The sequence below is a fragment of the Hemitrygon akajei genome, chromosome 5 (genome assembly GCF_048418815.1).
Source record: "Hemitrygon akajei chromosome 5, sHemAka1.3, whole genome shotgun sequence".
Classification (NCBI taxonomy): domain Eukaryota; kingdom Metazoa; phylum Chordata; class Chondrichthyes; order Myliobatiformes; family Dasyatidae; genus Hemitrygon; species Hemitrygon akajei.
The window spans coordinates 110,880,132-110,900,648 of record NC_133128.1 but is presented as its reverse complement, the minus strand read 5'-3'; the positions used below and the strand labels follow the sequence as shown (position 1 = coordinate 110,900,648).

At 44.2% G+C, this 20,517-nt stretch overlaps 1 protein-coding gene across 3 annotated transcripts in view; it reads right to left on the bottom strand.

The window, feature by feature from the left end:
- Positions 1–1,167: 1,167 nt before the first annotated feature.
- The window catches only part of slc23a3 (solute carrier family 23 member 3), a 104,136-nt gene continuing 84,786 nt past the window's right edge, over positions 1,168–20,517 (bottom strand). For 2 of the 3 annotated variants that reach the window (XM_073046186.1, XM_073046188.1), the window contains 3 exons: positions 19,785–19,961; positions 18,069–18,164; positions 1,168–2,181 (listed from right to left, as the gene is read on the bottom strand). In XM_073046186.1, the coding sequence (XP_072902287.1) occupies positions 1,925–2,181; positions 18,069–18,164; positions 19,785–19,961 (530 nt within the window). In that variant the 3' untranslated portion in view covers positions 1,168–1,924. The remainder of the gene's footprint in view (positions 2,182–18,068; positions 18,165–19,784; positions 19,962–20,517) is intronic. The other variant, XM_073046187.1, reaches the window with a different exon arrangement.

The following is a 20,517-nucleotide window of genomic DNA, read 5'->3' as shown; positions in this document are numbered from 1 at the left end:
TAAGTCCCAGCCTTAGTGTTTTGTGCTTTGTGCAGTGAAGGTAAGTATCAGATTTCTCCTTAACCACCTCCTGGTGTTGTATTCAGGAATCTGTCGATCCTAACACTAATCCGAATTATAGAGTCATAGAGCACAACACAGTGACAGCCTCTTCAACCCATCTATTCCATGTCAAACTGTTATTCTGCTTACCCCATCGACCTGCACCTGGACCATACCCCTCCCATCCACGTACTCATCCAAACATCTCTTAAATGTTGAAATCAACCCTTCCACTGGCAGCTTGGTCCACACTCTCACCACCTTTGAGTGAAAAGGATCCCCTTAAATATTTCATCTTTCACTCTTAACCTAGTCTCACCCAACCTCAGTGGAAAGAGCCTGCTTGCACTTACCCTATCTATACCCCTCATAATTTTGTATACCTCTACTCAAATTCTTTTATGCTCCAAGGAATAAAGACCTAACCTAATCAACCTTTCCCTATAGTAGTGTGATCACTCAAGTCGAATATAATGTTTTCCCCAGGGATTTTTCTCTCAATGGAGAATGCCTGTGCGTGACTTTGTTTAACGTGTGGAGGCTGCTGCACAGGCAGCCACCACATGGCCCTTGACAGATCGGGTCAGGGTCCAGTGGCATCGAATGCAGAACAACTGGGGATCTTTCACTGCTGCATCCTTCCTCCACCTTCACTGCTTCTGTGGTGGGTCATCATCGTCTGCCAGCTCCACCACTGAGGTCATTGTTTGTCTGGAACATCTCCTTTCACATTACAGCCATGGGTGGCCCTACTGGGAGCTAAGCACAGGATGGCTAATTTCCAGGGGACATTGCTTTTGGGATCTCAGGAAGCCACAAGCCTCTCCACCACGACAAGGTGACAATCCTCGGAGAAGCTTTTCCATATAACTCAGGCCCTCAAGTCCCGGTAACATCCTTGTAAATTTTCTCAGTACTTTTCAATCTAAATGGTTTCTTTCTTGTAGGCAGGTGACCGGAACTGTACACGATACTCCAAATTTCCCTGCCCATTTCCCATTTCCCCTCCACCAGTGCATTATCTCATCGTTCTCCAGACTGGATTCCACTTTCCATTTTCTATCTTTTCTGTTTACCTCATCAGCTTCCCGCCTCCTGGAATTTTTCCCCACTATAACGACGCTGTTAATTTTTATTTTTTATTTAGAGATGCAGCATGATAACAGACATTTTTTTCGGTCCAATGAGCCCAGACCATCCATGTGAACAATTAACTTACTAGCCCATGCGTCTTTGGACTGTGAGAGGAAACCGGAGCACCTGGAGGAAACCCATGTGGTCATGGGGAGAATGTACAAACTCCTCACAGACAGTGACGGGAATGAAACCCAGGTTGCCGGTGCTGTAATAGTGTTACACTAACTGCCATGCTGCCTGCATGCTTCCTGGTTCTCACGTTCATCCCCAAAACCCATGATCACAGGTGCCTACACCCTTCCTGTGACCAGTTTAAAAGCAAGTAATTCTTAACCCAGTTGGACAATATCTGTCAAGTTTTACAATACCCAACTCTTCTTTCCCAACTCTCAATTTTTATTATAACTTACCAAAGCAGTGAAAATTGTTATTTTTTGTGTCTCACCCATCCCCTGCTGTGTCAGAGATTATTTTTACTCTGTAGGTTCCAAGACAATCCAAAAGGTCAGAAAATCCAAATGTCCTTTACATCACCAACTCTAAATCTTGCATCCTTCATCCAAACCCATCTGTCTGAACAGCCCCATCTCCCAAAAATTCCTCTGTAGTTAATGTGCAAAGGTAATAAAAAGACAAAAGACTCTTGGGCTTCTTTTCCCTGTTCTGCTTTAGTCTCAGTAGAGTCAATCTGGAATACTTGGAATCTCAGCACAGTCTTGGAGGCCTTGGAAAACCTTTTTTTCCCTTAACTTTCCTGGAGAATGGGAACCGGGAGCAAGCCCTTGTTTTCCTCAACTTCTGTACATTCCTGTGCTGGTTCTGAGAGTGGACAAAGGTTGTGGAAAGGTAAGAACTTCGGGCACAGGTGTTTCAAAACTGTGCGCACACCACCAGGGAGCTGCGGTACGCTGGTCAGTTCCTGTGGCTGACGAATGCCTTCACCTTCTGGCCGTGAGTGGAAGCCAGGGAAACCTGCCACCAGTCCCCGCTCTGCTGATGTCCCTGAAATCAGAGAGGCAAGTCACTTGTTTTGTCTAATATTGTATCCAATCAATGCAAGATGGCGCCAGCAGCCAACAAGATTAACGGTGATGTCCTGCAAACAGTTCACAAAACAGCTTTCTCTTCTCCTTCTTATTTTAAATATACTTAAAATCTGTGCGCGGGTGAAACCTGCAATTTTAATAAGGTGCTTTTGGCCCAACCTTTTGAGGTCTCCAATGGAATTCAGAGTGGTTGAGAATGGAGCATGCGGCCTAATGGTGGAGTGTGATCGGCTCTATTGCTTGCCGTCAAAGCATTGAGTAATAGTGAAATTAATGAGGAAGAGAGAGGAAATGAGCAGGTGCTTGGTGCCCTCTACCTGTGCTTGACTGGTCTCCCTCTCCCTCTCACTTACCTCTGCCGGAGGAAAGTGCAGGAGCCTTGGGTCTCAGGCAGGGTTTGATTGCCGTGGTTTGTGGATTGGATTGAACTCATTTTTAGAGGACTCTGCAGTTCTTGTTATCTGTGTCTCCGGTTTCTGGTTACACCCTTTATTTATTGCTTTAACACGGACTGACTCTGCGGCCTGCAGTCGATGAATGACACAGTGCAAAACTGAACCGAACCGAACATCCCTGGTCTGTTCCATGGTGGCTTGCTGTTTAATATTTGGTATGTTATTTACTTGTTTTTTGAGATTATTTCTTGTTTGTTGGCTTTATTGATTTTGATTCTGTCAGTTCATTTCTCTTTTCACCTCCAAAGCTTCACAACTTTCTCTTTGTTCCTCATTGTGGATACAGCCCAGTCCATCATAGGCCTCTGTTAGTCTCGATAGACCATGGATTTGCACCTTGGAAAGTTTCCAGGGCGCAAGCCTGGGCAAGGTTTTCTTTATGGAAGACCGGCAGTTGCCCAAGCTGCAAGTCTCCCCTCTCCACGCCACTGATCTTGTCCAAGGGAAGGGCATTAGGACCCATACAGCTTGGCACCGGTGTCGTCACAGAGCAATGTGTGGCTAAGTGCCTTTCAGTCAACGCTCGAACTAGCGACCTTCGGATCACTAGACGAATGCCTTAACCACTTGGCCACGCGCCAACACGGGTATAACCCTCACTACCACTGTGCTCATCTCTCACTGCTGCCATCAGGAAGAAGGTACATGAGCCTCAGGACCAACACCACCAGGTTCAGGAATAATTATTACCCCTCAATCATCAGGCTCTTGAACCAGAGGGGGTAACTTCACTCAACTTCACTCACCCCAACACTGAACTGTTCCTGTACTCTATAGATTCACGTTCAAGGATGCTTCATTTCAAATTCTCCATATTTATTGCTGATTTATTTATTATTATAATTTTGACTATTATTTTCTTTTTGTATTGCTCAATTTGTTTTCAATGTCTTTTGCACATTGTGTTTGTCCATCTTGTTGTGTGGAATCAATCATTGATTCTATTGTGCTTCTTTGAATGCCTGCAAGAAAATGAATATCAGGTACACATGCCTGCCCGCCTTGCTGAGTTCCTCCAGCATTTTGTGTGTGTTGCTTGGATTTCCAGCATCTGCAGATTTTCTCTTGTTTGTGGAATAAATCTCAGGGTTGTATATGGTGACATATAGATACTTTGACAATGAACTTCGGTTGCTTTGAAAACCTTTTGGTCACGTATTTCCTGCTTTTCCCATCAGCTGCTCCCACTGTCTCCCCACAACACCCCCACCGGGGAGATGCTAAATCCCCGAGTCATCGTGAGGGAAAGGCCTCAGCTGGAGCCACCAGGCCGAGGATTAAATTTTAACTTGCAAAACATAGCTTCCATCACTGGAGTGACTCAGCGACAGGTCATTCATCTGGGGGCAGATAAGGATCAGATCGGTCCCTGTTGACTGCGGGCTGTTTCCACTGAGACATTAGCAGGCAGAGGAGCACAAAGCCTTTGAAAGTGGCCTAGGGTGGCGAGCAACCTTTGGTACATGTCTCAGAGGGTTACAAACCAGTCAGGTAGCAGATGTACCCCCGAGTTCGGCTCACTAATGCTTCATAGACACATCAACAAGCACTGTATAAAACATACACACAATATTTCATTAGAAGATGGAGGATATCTTGCCACCGAAATCTCTAGCAAATAGAGATATATCTCTACATGATATGAGATATATACAGATATCATTCTAACTGGCTGCATACTGTCCCGAATGAAGGGGCCACTGCACAGGATTGCAAACCGCTACAAAAAGTCTAAACTCAGTCAGCTCCATCGTGGGCGCTAGCCTCCTCAGCATCGAGAACATCTTCGAAAGACCATGCCTCAAAAAAGGCACCTCCATCATTAAGTACTCTCATCACCCAGGACATGCTCTCTTTGCCTTACTCCCATCAAGGAGGAGGTACAGGAGCCTGAAGACACACACTCAACATTTTAGGACAATTTCTTCCCCTCTGCCATCAGATTTCTGAATGGACAATAAACCCATGAACATTACCTCGTTATCTTTGTTCTCTTTTGCACTACTTATTTAATCAAAATTCTTAATACAGGTTCAGTACCACTCATCTGAAATGCCTGGAGCTGGAAGTATTTTGGATTTTTTCCGATTTTGGAATATATAATGAAATACCTTGGGATCGCCATCATTTCTGACTCTGAATTTACCAGTCAGCAGTCTTTGTCTTCCACATGTTTATCACACAAATGGACTGATACAGCCCTTCATCGTGTTAGATTTTCACCAGCAATGATCTTGGCAAACTCATCAATGAATTCCTCTGCTGATTCAGGATTAGCAGGTGCTTTATCACCGCAAATCGTTAACAATTTAATGCCGCGCCTTTTCTTAAATTTCTGGATCCAGTCTGCTGAATATTCACAATTGCTTTCAATTTTCAGTTCATCATGATAGATCTTTGCTTGTTTCTTGATCAGCATACCATTAAGCAGCAAACATTCACTCAGACACTGACAAATCCACTCTTTCAATACACGATCGAGCCCTTTTTCCGCTTGATGCAATATTTTTCATCAATTTCTGTTCATTTTATATGTGAAATCACATCTCAGAACTGTCTGTGGTGCGCAGTAACCTGTATATCGCCATGAAACCTTCGCTGACACGTGACATCACATCAGCACTCAAAAAAATTTTGGATTTTGGAATTTCGGATAAAGTGTACTCAACATGTATATATTTCTTCTTGTAAATTATAGTTTTTTCATGTATGGCGCTGTAATTCTGCTACAAAACAACAAACTTCTTGAAATGTCAGTAATATTAAACCTGATTCTGACTTTGGTTCGCACCATGCTGGTTAACTAACCAGCGGACTGCTATGCTGAGCACTTACACACCATCCGCCACAAGCGGGGCTTCCCAATGGCCAAACATTTTAATTCACATTCCCATCCCCGTTCCCATTCTGATGTGCCGATCCATGGCCTCCTCTTGTGCCAACATGAGGTTACCCTCAGGCTGGAGGAGAAACACCTTATATTGTGTCTGATGGCATGAATATCGGATCATGAAATCCTTGCATTGCCCATTTCAAGTTGTCTTCTGAAGGTGGTGGAAGGCCTTTAGAGCCATAGAACCATAGAACATTACAGCACAGAAACAGGACTTTTGGCTCTTCTTGGCTGTGCCAAACCATTTTTCTGCCTAGTCCCACTGACCTGCACCCAGCCCATATCCCTCCATACACCTCTCATCCATGTACCTGTCCAAGTTTTTCTTAAATGTTAAAAGTGAGCCCGCATTTACCACTTCATCTGGCAGCTCATTCCACACTCCCACCACTCTCTGTGTGAAGAGGTCCCCTCTAATGTTCCCTTTAAACTTTTCCCCCTTCACCCTTAACCCATGTCCTCTAGTTTTTTTTCTCCCCTAGCCTCAGTGGAAAAAGCCTGCTTGCATTCACTCTATCTATATCCATCATAATTTTATATACCTCTATCAAGTCTCCCCTCATTCTTCTACACTCCAAGGAATAAAGTCCTAACCTATTCAACCTTTCTCTGTAACTCAGTTTCTCAAGTCCCGGCAAACCTTCTCTGCACTCTTTCAACCTTATTAATATCCTTCCTGTAATTCGGTGGCCAAAACTGCACACAATACTCCAAATTCGGCCTCACCAATGCCTTATACAACCTCACCATAATATTCCAACTCTTATACTCAATACTTTGATTTATAAAGGCCAAAGTACCAAAAGCTCTCTTTACTACCCTTGAAGTCCTTTATTCTTGGAACATGAGAGAATAAGGGGTAAACTCATAGGCATTTATAAAATCATAACTACAGGAGATTCTGCAGATGCTGGAAATTCTGAGCAACACACACAACATGCTGGAGGAACTCTTTGCAGTTTGCTTATCCCTCAAATTGGTCCACTGATGATGCCATAGCCTCTGCCCTCCATTCCGTCCCGTCCCACCTGGAAAATGGTGCCTCATATACCACAATGCTGTTTATCAACTTCAGCTCAGGGTTTAATACTATCTTCCCTCAGAAGCTGGTGGGTAAACCCTCATTAGGTCTCAACATCCCTCTCTGGAACTGGATCTTGACAGAGAGACCACAGAGTCAGTCTGTGTTGGCAGCAACATCTCTAGCCCCATCACACTGAGCTAGGGCCGTGTGTTTAGCCCGCTGCTGACGCATGGCTGTACTGCCAGATCCAGCTCAGATCGAATCAAGCTCACTGATGAAACAGCGGAGGCTAGCCTCATCAACGGTGATGACAAGACAGCATCGCCACTTGTACAGGAATTGTAAGGCCTCTGACCGCAAGACCCTGCAAAGAATTGTGAGGACTCCTGAGAGGATTATCAGAGTCTCTCTTCTACCCATCTAAGATAATTATCAGATGTGATCCATACAGAGGGCCCTTGTCAATGACCTTCCTACCTATCCTACAATCTCTTTGACTTTCTACCATCCAGCAGGAGATGCCATAGTGTTAGGAGAAGGACTGTTAGGATGGGAAACGGCTCCTTCCCCAGGCAGTGAAACTGTTGAACTCCCTGACACCACCCAAATTTCACCACGCATGAAGCCCCAGTTATACTGTTTACTTTTTAACTTGTGTTGTAAGTGCACCTCATGCTAAAGGTCAATCTTCTGGAATGTATTTCATTAGTTGTTAATATATTTGTGGTAAGATTACCTTATGTGAGTTATATGTACTGTGCTGTGCACCTTGGTTTCATTTGGTGGTATGCATGTAGATATACAGTTGAATGATGATAAAATTGAACTTGAACTTAAAAAGTTGGTACAACATTATGGTTTAAAGGGCTTGTACTGTGCTGTAATGTTCTATTTTCTAACTGTTCTCTCTTTATAACTCAAAAGCTCCATCCATGGCAATATCCTGGAAAATTTCCTGCACCCTCTCCATTGCAGTCATATCCTTCCTGTAGTCTGGCAAACAGAACTGCACACATTGCACCAAAAATGGCCAAAACAATGTTTTTATGAAGTTGCACCAAACTGTTTCAAGGAAGAATAGCAAATTTTCTCTCTACCGTGAATAGAGGGATGGAAAGTATCGATAGATAATCAAAGCCTTAGTCAGAATGGTTCCTGAAGGACAGTGAAGAGGTCCCGGGAGGGAATTCCAGAGCTTAGGATCCTGGCAACCAAACGCACAGCTGCCAGTAATGGAGTGATAAAAAATGGATGATGTACAAGAGGCTGGAAAGAATGGAGCAGAGAAATCTTGTGAGGCTGGAAGATGCTTCACTGAAAAGAAGTGGATGCATTTGAAAACAAGGATTGATGTCAATGTTCGATATAGGTCAGAAAGGAGAGGTGGGTGATCGTTGTTGGTACATCTTGCAAATATACGGTATGCCTATCTCTGTTGAGAAGGCAGACAGGAGTGGCAGTGACTGAACACAAAGGAAAGAAGAGTTAAATGAAGTAAGGCCTGGGTGACCTTCGTAGGCCTTGTGTAGTCATCCCTGTGCAAACTTCTTCAAAGAACCTTTATCATATTTCTGTGAGTGCACTGATTAAATTCGCTTCATTGTGTGTTTTGTTGGTGGAAGGGGAGAGGGGGCTGGTGTAGAAGGGTAGGGTGATATCCTGTGGAAACAATAAGCCCTCAATATATCTCAGGTTACTGATATAACAGGCGAGCAGGTAATAGAGGTGCTTCATTTGTGCATCCAGAATCTTTCAGAGCTCCTATTTCAGAGCCAGAATCACCACCATACTGTACGTTGATCTGGTTCAGATCAAACCCCACAAACCCTTCCCCACCGTCTGTCCTTTATCAGATAGAAGGGCTCCATTTGTTAGGGGTTCACATCCAGAGACCCCTCAAAGTTGTTGCACAAGTTGATAGAGTGGTTAAGAAGGTGTACAGAGTGTTGGCCTTTATTAATCAGGAATTGAGTTCAATAACTGTGAAATTCTGTTAATACCCTGGTTAGACCACACTTGGAGTATTGTGTGCATACCCCAGTGCTTTTTAATAGATACTAATGAACCTGCCTCAACCACTTCCTTTGGCAGTTATTTCCATACAATCATCATTCTCTGCATGAAAAGTTGCCCCTCAGATCACATTTAAATCTCTCCACTCTCTCTTCAAACTCTGGCCCCATAGTCTGTGACTCCCAAAATATGCAGAAAAGACAGCAACAATCCACCTGTTCTTTGCCTCAAAATTTTACAGTTTTATACAGAACTAACGCTAGGTCTTTCTTCAAAGAATAAAAGCCTAGTGTGGCCAACATTTCCAATAACACAGGTCGTCTAGATCTTTCAACATCTTTGTCATTCTATTCAGCTTCATCATGTCTTCCAATGTAGGGTGACCAAAACACTGTACTCAAAGCATGGCCTCAACAACGACTTGGATAACTGCAATATAATGTCCCAGCTCCAATAATATCTGTGTCAGTGTGGCATCCTATGTCACTAATATCTGTGTCAGTGTCACACCGTATGTCACTAATATCTGTGTCAGTGTCACACCATACATCACTAATGTCTGTGTCAGTGTCCCACCCTACATCACTAATATCTGTGTTAGTGTGGCACCCTATGTCACTAATATCTGTGTCAGTGTCACACCGTATGTCACTAATATCTGTGTTAGTGTGGCACCCTATGTCACTAATATCTGTGTCAGTGTCACACCGTATGTCACTAATATCTGTGTCAGTGTCCCACACTGTATGTCATTAATATCTGTGTCAGTGTCACACCATACATCACTAATGTCTGTGTTAGTGTGGCACCCTATGTCACTAATATCTGTGTCAGTGTCACACCGTATGTCACTAATATCTGTGTCAGTGTCCCACACTGTATGTCATTAATATCTGTGTCAGTGTCACACCATACATCACTAATGTCTGTGTCTATGTCACACCCTATGTCACTAATATCTGTGTCAGTGTGGCACTTTATGTCACTAATATCTGTGTCAGTGTGGCACCCTATGTCACTAATATCTGTGTCAGTGTCACACCCTATGTCACTAATATCTGTGTCAGTGTCACACCCTACGTCACTAATATCTGTGTCAGTGTGGCACTCTATGTCACTAATATCTGTGTCAGTGTCACACCCTATGTCACTAATATCTGTGTCAGTGTCCCACACCGTATGTCACTAATATCTGTGTCAGTGTCACACCATACGTCACTAATATCTGTGTCAGTGTCCCACCCTACATCACTAATATCTGTGTTAGTGTGGCACCCTATGTCACTAATATCTGTGTCAGTGTCACACCGTATGTCACTAATATCTGTGTCAGTGTCCCACACTGTATGTCACTAATATCTGTGTCTATGTCACACCCTACGTCACTAATATCTGTGTCAGTGTGGCACCCTATGTCACTAATATCTGTGTCAGTGTCACACCCTATGTCACTAATATCTGTGTCAGTGTCCCACACTGTATGTCACTAATATCTGTGTCTATGTCACACCCTATGTCACTAATATCTGTGTCAGTGTCCCACCCTACATCACTAATATCTGTGTTAGTGTGGCACCCTATGTCACTAATATCTGTGTCAGTGTCACACCATACGTCACTAATATCTGTGTCAGTGTGACACCCTACATTACTAATATCTGTGTCTGTCCCACACTATGTCACTAATAGCTGTGTCAGTGTCCCACCCTACATCACTAATATCTGTGTCAGTGTGGCACCCTATGTCATTAATATCTGTGTCAGTGTCACACCATACGTCACTAATATCTGTGTCAGTGTGACACCCTACATTACTAATATCTGTGTCTGTCCCACACTATGTCACTAATAGCTGTGTCAGTGTGGCACCCTATGTCACTAATATCTGTGTCAGTGTCACACCGTATGTCACTAATATCTGTGTCAGTGTCCCACCCTACATCACTAATATCTGTGCCAGTGTGACACCCTACGTCACTAATAACTGTGTCAGTGTGACACCCTACATTACTAATATCTGTGTCTGTCCCACCATACGTCACTAATAACTGTGTCAGTGTCACACCCTACGTCACTAATATCTGTGCCCTCCATTTATTTAAGCTCCATGTCGCCATCCAGGAGTCTCTTAAATGACCCTATCGTATCCACCTCCACCACCGTTGCTGGCAGCCCATTCCACGCACTCATCACTCTCTGCGTAAAAAACTTACCCCTGACATCTCCTCTGTACCTACTTCCCAGCACCTTCAAACTGTGCCCTCTCGTGCTAGCCATTTCAACCCTGGGAAAGAGCCTCTGACAATCCACAAAATCAATGACTCTCATTATCTTGTACACCTCTATCAGGATACCTCTCATCCTCCATCGCTCCAAGGAGAAAAAGCCGAGTTCACTCAACCTATTCTCATAAGGCATGCTTCCCAATCCAGACAACATCCTTATAAATCTCTTCTGCACCCTTTCTATGGTTTCTATATCCTTCCTGTAGTGAGGCGACCAGAATTGAGCACAGTACTCCAAGTGGGGTCTGACCAGGGTCCAACATTAACTCTCGGCTCCTAAACTCAATCCCACAATTGATGAAGGCCAATTGATGTATGCCTTCTTAACCATGTAGTCAACTTTCATAGCAGTGTCCTATGGACTCGGATCCCAAGATCCCTCTTATCCTCCACACTACCAAGAGTCTTGCCATTAATGCTATATTCTGTCATAATATTTGACCTACCAAAATGAACCACCTCACACTTATCTGGGTTGAACTCCATCTGCCACTTCTCATCCTATCGATGTCCCGCTGTAACCTCTGACAGCCCTCCACACTACCCACAACACCTTCAATCTTTGTGTCAACTGACTAACCCATCTCTCCACTTCCTCATCTAGGTCATGTATAAAAATCATGAAGAATAAGGGTCCCAGAACAGATCCCTAAGTCACACCACTAGTCACCGGCCTCCATGCAGAATGTGACCTGTCTACAACCACTCTTTGCCTTCTGTGGGCAAGCCAGTTCTCGATCCACAAAGCAATGTCCCCTTGGATCCTATGCCTCATTACTTTCTCAATAAGCCTTGCATGGGGTACCTTATCAAATGCCTTGCTGAAATCTATGTACACTACATCTATGGCTGTACCTTCATCAATGTGTTTAATCACATCTTCAAAAAATTCAATCAGGCTTGTAAGGCATGACCTGCCTTTGACAAAGCCATGCTGACTATTCCTAATCATGTTATACCTTTCCAAATGTTCATAAATCCTGCCTCTCAGGATCTTCTCCATCGATTTATCAACCACTGAAGTAAGCCTCACTGGTCTCTAATTTCCTGGGCTATTCCTACTCCCTTTCTTGAATAGGGGAACAACATCTGCAACCCTCCAATCCTCCAGACATGTTTCTATATACTTTCCTCCAATCATTCCCTGGAGTCCATGAAAATGAGGGGAGATCTTATAAAGGTATACAGAATTATGGGGGTATAGATAGGGTGCATGCAGGCATTTACACCTCAGCTTAAATGAGACAACAATTAGAGTTCATTGCTTTTGGGTGAAAGGTGAAATATTTACGGGGAATCTGAGAGGGAGCTTCACTCAGTGGGTAGTGCGAGTGTGGAACGATCTGCCAGTAAAAGTGGTGGATGTGGGTTCAATTACAAACTTTAAGAGAAATTTGGATAAGTACATGGATGGGAGGGGTATGGAGGGCTATATTCTGGGTGCAGGTAGATGGTATTAGCTGGAAAATACAGGCTGGCATGGACTAGATGGGTTGAAAGGCCTGTTTCTGTGCTGTGGTGCTCCTCTGACAATAAAATTGAATTTGACTTCAATTTTAGGCAGAGAGGTCTGATTCTGTACTATAGAAGTCTGTAACTGGAAAGCATCTACAAGATGAAATGTCTTAGGAAGGGGGTATCCATCATCAGGAACCCCACCACCCAGGCTGTGGCTGCTTCTCCTTGTTGCCTTCAGGCAAGAGGTACTGGACCCTGAAGATTCACAAAAGCCTCTTCCCCACTGCCATGGAGTCATGGATCACTGCAGCACAGAAACAGACCCTTTGGCCTGTTTAGTCTGTGCCAATTTGTAACTCTGCGTAGTTCCATCGACCTGCATCTGGACCACAGCCCTTCACACCCCTCCCGCCCAAACAGTTGAAATCAAACCCACATCCATGGCTTCCACACTCCCACCACCCTCTGAGTGAAGCGTTCTCCCTCACATCCCCCTTAAACATTTTATCTTTCACCATTAACTCATGTCCTCTGGCTGTAGTCTCACCCAACCACAGTGGAGAAAAGCTTCTTGTATTTTACGATACCTATACCCCTCATAAGCAATCAGATTCTTGAACTGTGCTGAAAACCCAAACACTACATAGGAATATATTTCCCTCAACTTGCAAAATGTCATGCAAGTTATGTATAATTTGTGTTAATTTAAGTTGATTTAATTTACTGCATATTTATCATAAGACATAGGAGCAGAATTAGGCTATTCTGTCGACACCACCATTCCATCATGGCTGATTTATTATCCCTTGCAACCCTATCCTCCAGCTTTCTCTCTGTAACATTTGATGCCCTGACTAATAAAAACCTATCAACCTCCATTTAGAACACAATCACTGACGTGGCCTCCACATATGCCTGTGGCAATTAATTCCATAGATTCACCACTCCCTGACTAAAGAAATTCCTCTTCATCTCTGTTCTAAAGAACCACGGTACCCCATCCTCCCTTTAGAATACTTCTTTGGGATGTATCTATCGTTGGCCTTACAAATTGTTTCCAGAAACTCCAGTCACTGCGGTTCTGCCATCATCCCTGCTAATGTCCCCTTCCAATCAACTTTGGCCAGCTCCTCTCTCATGCTTCCATAGGTCCCTTTACTCCACTGTAATACTGATACATCTGAGTTTAGCTCCTCATAGAGCAGAGCGACAGTATCTGTTTCCCAGGGTTGAAATGTATAACACCAGAGGGCATGCATTTAAGGTGAGAGGAGATCATTTCAAAGGACATGTGAGAGGGAAGTTTTTTACACCAAAACTCGTGGTAGGTGTCTGGAATGCATGGCCTGGGATGGTGGTAGAGGCAGAAACATCAAAGACTTTTAAGAGATGTTTAGACAGGCACATGGATGTGAGGAAATAGAAGGTTATGGGCATTGTGTATGTGGAAGAGGTTAATTTAGTTGACCATGTGATTACTAATTTAATTGGATTGGCACAAAATTGTGGGCCAAAGGACCTGCTCCTGTTCTATGTTCTATGGTCTCCCTCTTAAGTTTGTAATGTACTGCAAAAAGCTAAGTTAAATAGTGGTTTATGACTCCATGACAGGCGATGGCCAAGAATCTTTCTCGCTTTGCCTCCTGTTTAACCTTAACCATCCTCCCGCTCTCCCTATATCTGCCCACCCTGCCCCCATCTCTCTTTCTTGTTCCCACACAGGTCTACCTGGCTGACTGTGGTCAGTCATCTGTCAGCTGCACAAGTATCCTTCACATGCAATTAGGGATGTTAATTTTTATTGCCCTGTACAAACACAAGGTTGTTAGCAATCATAAAGGATTGTTCTGGTTCACGGGTACTGACTTTTATGAGCAAGGTGCCCTGTGCAGGGGGAAAGAGCGGACATCTGGCTACCTGGTCGCGGACGGCCACACAAATTCCCAGCCGAGTGGAAACTTTGCTCCTTTTACGATCGCTCAGGGCTTTGGGGTTTACGCAGAAGCAATAAAAACCAGGAGTCCTAATTGCGTTGGGAGGATGCAGCGTCGGAGCTGAGAAGTTCAGAGCGAGAGCCCGTGAACTCTGCGGGACCTCCAAGCGCTGTTTTGGTTGCAGCTCAGTGCAGAACCTGTCTGGGCGGGGTGTGGAGAGGAGGAGCGGGTGGGAAGGGAGGGAGTTTAACTCGTTTCATCAATCATTAATCCGTTACACATACAACCAGCTGGCTGCTATCACCCTCTTGATATCACATGGGTGCGGTCGCAGCCTTTGCTTTGGGAGCACCTTTACCACCTGGCAGTGTTGGGGTTACTTGTGCTTGGCTGGCTATACTCTTGTCTCAGTGTAGGTCAAAGGTTCAATCGTTAGCCCAGTCTGAGGCCCTCTGGGGCGGCAGTTGCTTGGTTCATAGAATCAAACAGCACAGACACAGGCCTTTCAGCCCAATCTCCAAATTAGATCACAGACCATGAGACACAGGAGCAGAATTAGGCTATTTGGCCCATCAGGTCTGCTCTGCCATTCCATCATGGCTGATTTATTATCCCTGTTAATGCTATTCTACTGTCCTCTCCCTGTAACCTTTGACGCCCTGACTAATCACGAACCTCAGATATACCCAGTGACTTGGCCTCCACAGCTCCGTAGGAGGAAAGGGCTGGATTGATCTTAGAGTAGATTAAAAGGCTGGCATATTTGACCAATATCTTTGTTCCTCTCTAGGCACAGGCACGTTTTTGGAGGACTGGTGAGTAGCTAATATTGTTCCATTATTTAGGAAGGGAACTAGGGAAGCTATAGACCTGCGAGTTCCATGTTAGTGACAGGGAAGCTACAGGAGAGAATTCTCAGGGATGGGATTTATGAACACTTGGAAAACCCTGGTCTAATTAGGAAGAGACTGCATGGCTTTCTGCGGAGCAAATCATGTCTTACTAACATGATAGAGTTTTTTGATGAGTTGACGAGGATGATTTAGTTGCGATTGTGATTGCAGCGGATATGAAGATTGGTGGTGGTGTGGATAGCAAGGATAACTGACAAAGAATACAGCAGGATGTTGATCTATTGCAGATATGGGCAGAGAAATGGCAGATGGAGTTTAACCCAGCCAAATGTGAAGAGCTACACTTCCACTCCAATAATGGTCACTCCTACGATGGTCACTCCTATGATGGTCACTCCTACGATGGCCACTCCTACGATGGTCACTCCTACAATGGTCACTCCTACAATGGTCACTCCTACGATGGTCACTCCTACGATGGCCACTCCTACGATGGTCACTCCTACAATAGCCGCTCTGCCTACACTTTGCTTCTTTCTATTGGCCTTTGTTGAGTGTCTAATAGATCACTATGATTGTAGCCTGCCAAAAAATCCTGAAAGACTCTTTTTAAGTCTCACGCTGCCTCAGCCAAACATGCGAGAACTATGGTTCAGGTACGGGTTAATGGGAGTAAGAAAAATTACAGTTTGGTACAGACTAGATGGGTAACGAGACTGTTCCTGTGCTGGAGTGTGCTATGACTCTATGACTAGGCCCCAGTAATCTGTTAGCATGTGTTCAGTCTGAGCCTCTAAAATGTCAAAGCTTCACCACCTGAAGAAATTTCCTCTCTTCTAATTGGTCTAACTTTTATTTGAAGCTATTAACCCTTGGTCCTGGAATTATCAGCCAGATGAAATATCAACCCTGCATTAACATCAACAGCCTCCAAAGGATTTCAGTGAGTTATTTGATGTACAGAGGGATCTTGATGTCTAAGTCCATATCTCCCTGAAAGTGACCGTATCAGTAGAAGGGGTGATAGAGAATGCATACGGCACGCTTGCCTTCGGTGGCTGGGACATTGAGAACAAGAGTCTGGAAATCATGTTGAAATTGCATAAACCTTGGTTAGGCTGCACTTGGGATATGGTGTGCAGTTCAGTACCGGAAGGATATGGACATTCTGGAGAGGCGGAGAAGAGGTTCATCAGGATTCTGCCTGGAATAGATGGCATGAGCTGCAAGAAGAGGTTGGAAAAAGTTGGGTTTGTTTTCCCTGGAGCGTCAGAGATAGAGGGAAAATCTGATAGAAATTTATAAATTTGAGAGGCATAGACAGACATAACCTTTATCCCAGGGTAGAAATGCATTTGTTGAATTTTGTCTTTTTTTTGCATGTAGTGCTGTAACTAACACACCACAGCAATTTCCTAATACATGTAAATATATATATATAGCGAATAAAGTTGACCCTTGATTATATTGGCCGATGGAAAAGAATCCAGCAAATGTTTTAATTTGTTTGGCACAACAAAACAGGAGCTCATGATATTGTGCAGATCTAATTAAATTATTAATCAAATGCTGAGCTAAACTAATCCTTGGAGGGCAGTAAACAGTCGATGTTTCAGGCCAAGACCCTTCATCATGGCTGGGCCTGAAACATCGAATGTTTATTTCCCTCCATAGATCCTGCTTGATTTGCTGAGTTCTCCTGCACTTTGTGTGTGTAGCTCAAGATTTCCATCATCTGCAAAATCTCCTGTGTTTATAAACTAATTCCTTCTGCCTACGCAATGTCCATATCCTTCTATAACATTCCTGTACATTCTGTCGCATTGGCCTGTATGATTATCCCAGTATGATAAAAAGGGCTCTTGATCTCACAATCGGCCTCATTACGACCTTGTAACTGTTAATGTACACTGCACTTTCTTTTTAATTGAAACAGTTTATTCTACATTCCATTCCTGTCTTCCCTCGTGCTATGCAGGTGTTACAAGATAATCTGCTGTAACAAAATGATCTGTGTGGATGGCATGCAAAGTAAAGATCTTCACTTTACGCATGGATAATAATCCAATTTACCAAATTACAAAAGAACATTATTCCTATTGAAGAACAACATGAAATTCAGAACAGAACATAGAACAACACAGCACAGTACAGGTCCTTCAGCCCACAATGTTTGTGCCAACCTTTAGGTCTACTTTAAGATCAATCTAACCCTTCCTTCCCACACGGCCCTCTATTTTTCTTTCATTTAAGAGTCCTAAATGCCCCTAATATATCTATTTCTAATAACACACCTGTAGCATGTTCCACACACTCACCACTCTCAGTGTAAAGAAACTTGCCTCTGACATTCCCCGTATACTTTGCTCTAAACACCTTAAAACTATGCCCTCGTGTCTTAGTCACCTCCGTCCTGTGAAAAATGTTTTTGCCCACTCAGTCTGCTTGTTCACCCCCTTTGCAGTTTCCTCACTCACAATTTTCAGGGTGGGAATGAAGGAGCTGCATAATTTTAAGATGATTGGAGGAAAGGAAAGTGGGGATATCAGAGGTGTGGTGGTCGTGTGGTCTGCTCCGCCAGGGGTGATGGTAAAGGCAGATACAATAGAAACATTTAAGAGACTCTTAGATAGGAACATGGATGAAAGAAAAATGGAAGGCAATGTAGGAAGAAAGGATTGGATTGAGCTTGGAGGAGATTAAATGGTTAGCACAATGTCATTGGTCAAAGGGCCTGCACTGTGCGGTAATGTCTATATTCTATGTAAACCTGCCCCGTGTTAATATCAGAAGTGAGCAGGAATTGTCTTTGTTTCCTGGGGATAGAAAACAGAGATACCTCGAGTCGTACTCTATCCCTCTTTCTTCTTATTCACATTACAGGGCAACTGTCAAAAATAAGTTATCGCTAATATTCCCGAATTCACCTGAAACAGTGTTATCCAGGAGAAAAGCCAGAAGCCCTCCTTGAATCACTGGAGTCAACAGCAGAGCCAAAAGAAGCAGATCCAGGCTGGTAACACCTGCGTGGTAACAAAAAGAGGAAAGCAGATCAAAGTACCTGCAAAGCCTTATAAACACAAGAGCAAAAAAGGGGAATGGAAAAAGAGGGAAGGGGGGAGGAGGGAGAAATGATCAGAAGTTAGATAAATTGATGTTTTGCTTGGAGGCTACCCAGGTGGAATATTGAGGGCTACTCTACTACCCACAGCTTACAGGCCATCAGGCAACTTCTGAATGTGACAAAGGTTTCTGCTTTCACCTTTCAGAGTGACTTGCTAACTCCGCAATCCCTCCAGGTGAGACTATTTCCCCTCACTAGCCTGGTGGTGGGGGAAGATATGTAGCCTCGGTCATTGCTCAGACCAAGTCCTCACGTGCATTTTACAAGGATGACACAGTGGTACAGCCTCGAGCCAAGGCCTCACACTGCTAGAGGTCTGAACTTTGGGAATGGCTCACCTTTACCTGTCATACCATGGCTGATACTTAGCCAAATTAGTGGCTTTTCAGAGAAATTTGGATGGGTACATAGACAGGAGGGGTATGGAGGACTATGGTCCAGGTGCAAGTTGATGGGACAAGGCAGAATAACATTTCAGCATGGACTAGATGGGCTGAAGGGTCTGTTTCTGAGCTGTAGTGTCCTATAATTCTGTGGTCAAGATGGTGTGGAGCTGTGATGTTGTGGTACAGACATAGTTGTTGTTTTAGCTTCTTAGGAATGGTTTAGGGGACAGCACAGATTGTTAGGGGTCAGGTTAAAGTTTATAGACACTGATGAGAGAAAGTTAAAGGACAGGGGCAGGAGCCAGAGGTCAAAGGTCAAAAGTCAGCATCTACAATGATGGAGGTTGGGTCGGTAGGCTCTGGGAATGATCCTTGAGGTCAAGAACTGAGGTTGGTGGGCCTCGAGGATGACAAGTAAGAGGTCTGCGTGGGGCAGGACCAGAGGTACAAGGTTGGTTGGCAGGTCCAGCAATCCATGAGGACAGAGGCCGGGTCAGCAGATGCTGAGGATGAAGCCCTGTGATTCCTGAGGTCAAAGATAATAGTCAGAGGATGAGGACCCTGTGACCCCTGATGGGGAGGGTGGCGGGTAGGCAAGGTTTGTTTTGCTGTTGTCTCTTCTGTCTTGTTGTACATCGACCGAGTGTTCTTCTGCTGAACACTGTGTGGATGCTATGTTAGCTCCCGAAGTATGGTGACTCTTGAGGGCTGTCCCCAGACTGTGACACATTTCACTGTACGTTTCAATGCACATGTGATAAATGAAGCTCATCTTGATCTTTGAAAAAAAGAAACAGGTCTCTATATAAACACAAGAGATTCTGCAGATGCTGAAAATCCAACGCACAAAAATTGCTGCAGGAACTCAGCAGGTCAGGCAGCGTCTACAGAGGGGAATAAGCAGACAGCGTTTCGGTCTGAGCCCCTGTTCTGAGAGTATGAGTCCTGATGAAAGGTATTAGCCCAAAATGTCAGCTGTTTATTCCCCTATATAGATAACTGCCTAACTTGCTGAGTTCCTCCAGCAGTTTGTGTGTGTCGCTATCTGCTTGATTGTTTCAATGTGGATGTGACCGATAAGTCTGATCTAATCTAATCACAGTATCTTGTAGAGATTGGGAGAGGCAGACCACCTTTGTTACCTGTTGCGATATATTCCGAATTGAGTCTGAACCACTGAGGGGTGAGGAGTGCCATGAACATGGTGAATCCGATGATGAAGATATTGCGGCCGGAATCGATGTTCGTGTACTGGAAATAGGAAACTCCTATGGACACGGCCATTGTGTACGTAACACTGAGTACCCCACCTGCACAAAGCAAACAAGTTACTCAAACTCCAGATTGTGTGGATGATGGAAATCTTGAACGAGACGCACAAAAGTGCTGGAAGAACTCAGCAGGTCAGTCAGCATCTATGGAGGGGGTATAAACAGTTGACACTTTAGGCTGAGACATCGACTGTCCGTTCCCTTCCACAGATGCTGCCTGACCTGTTGAGTTTCTCCAGCATTCTGTATGTGTTGATCAAGTTACTCAGACTGGTTCTCAATTGCCTGTATTATCAGACGTCTCCTTCAATATCACACACACACCCTTCAGTAATACAGGTGCCCTTTCACAGTAGCAGGAAGAAATTAGGCATGTCCTTGTCAACCATTCCTAGTTTTTGTCAAGGCCCCATAAAAGCTCTATAATGGAACATCAAACCTGCCCAGTGCAGCACTGGTACCCACCATCAAGGACATGTACACAGAAAATTGCTGGAAGAGGGCCAGTAACATGATGAAGAATCCTACACACACTGCTCGTAGACTGTTTGTCCCACTCCCTACATAGCATCCACACCAGGACCAGCGACTCAAA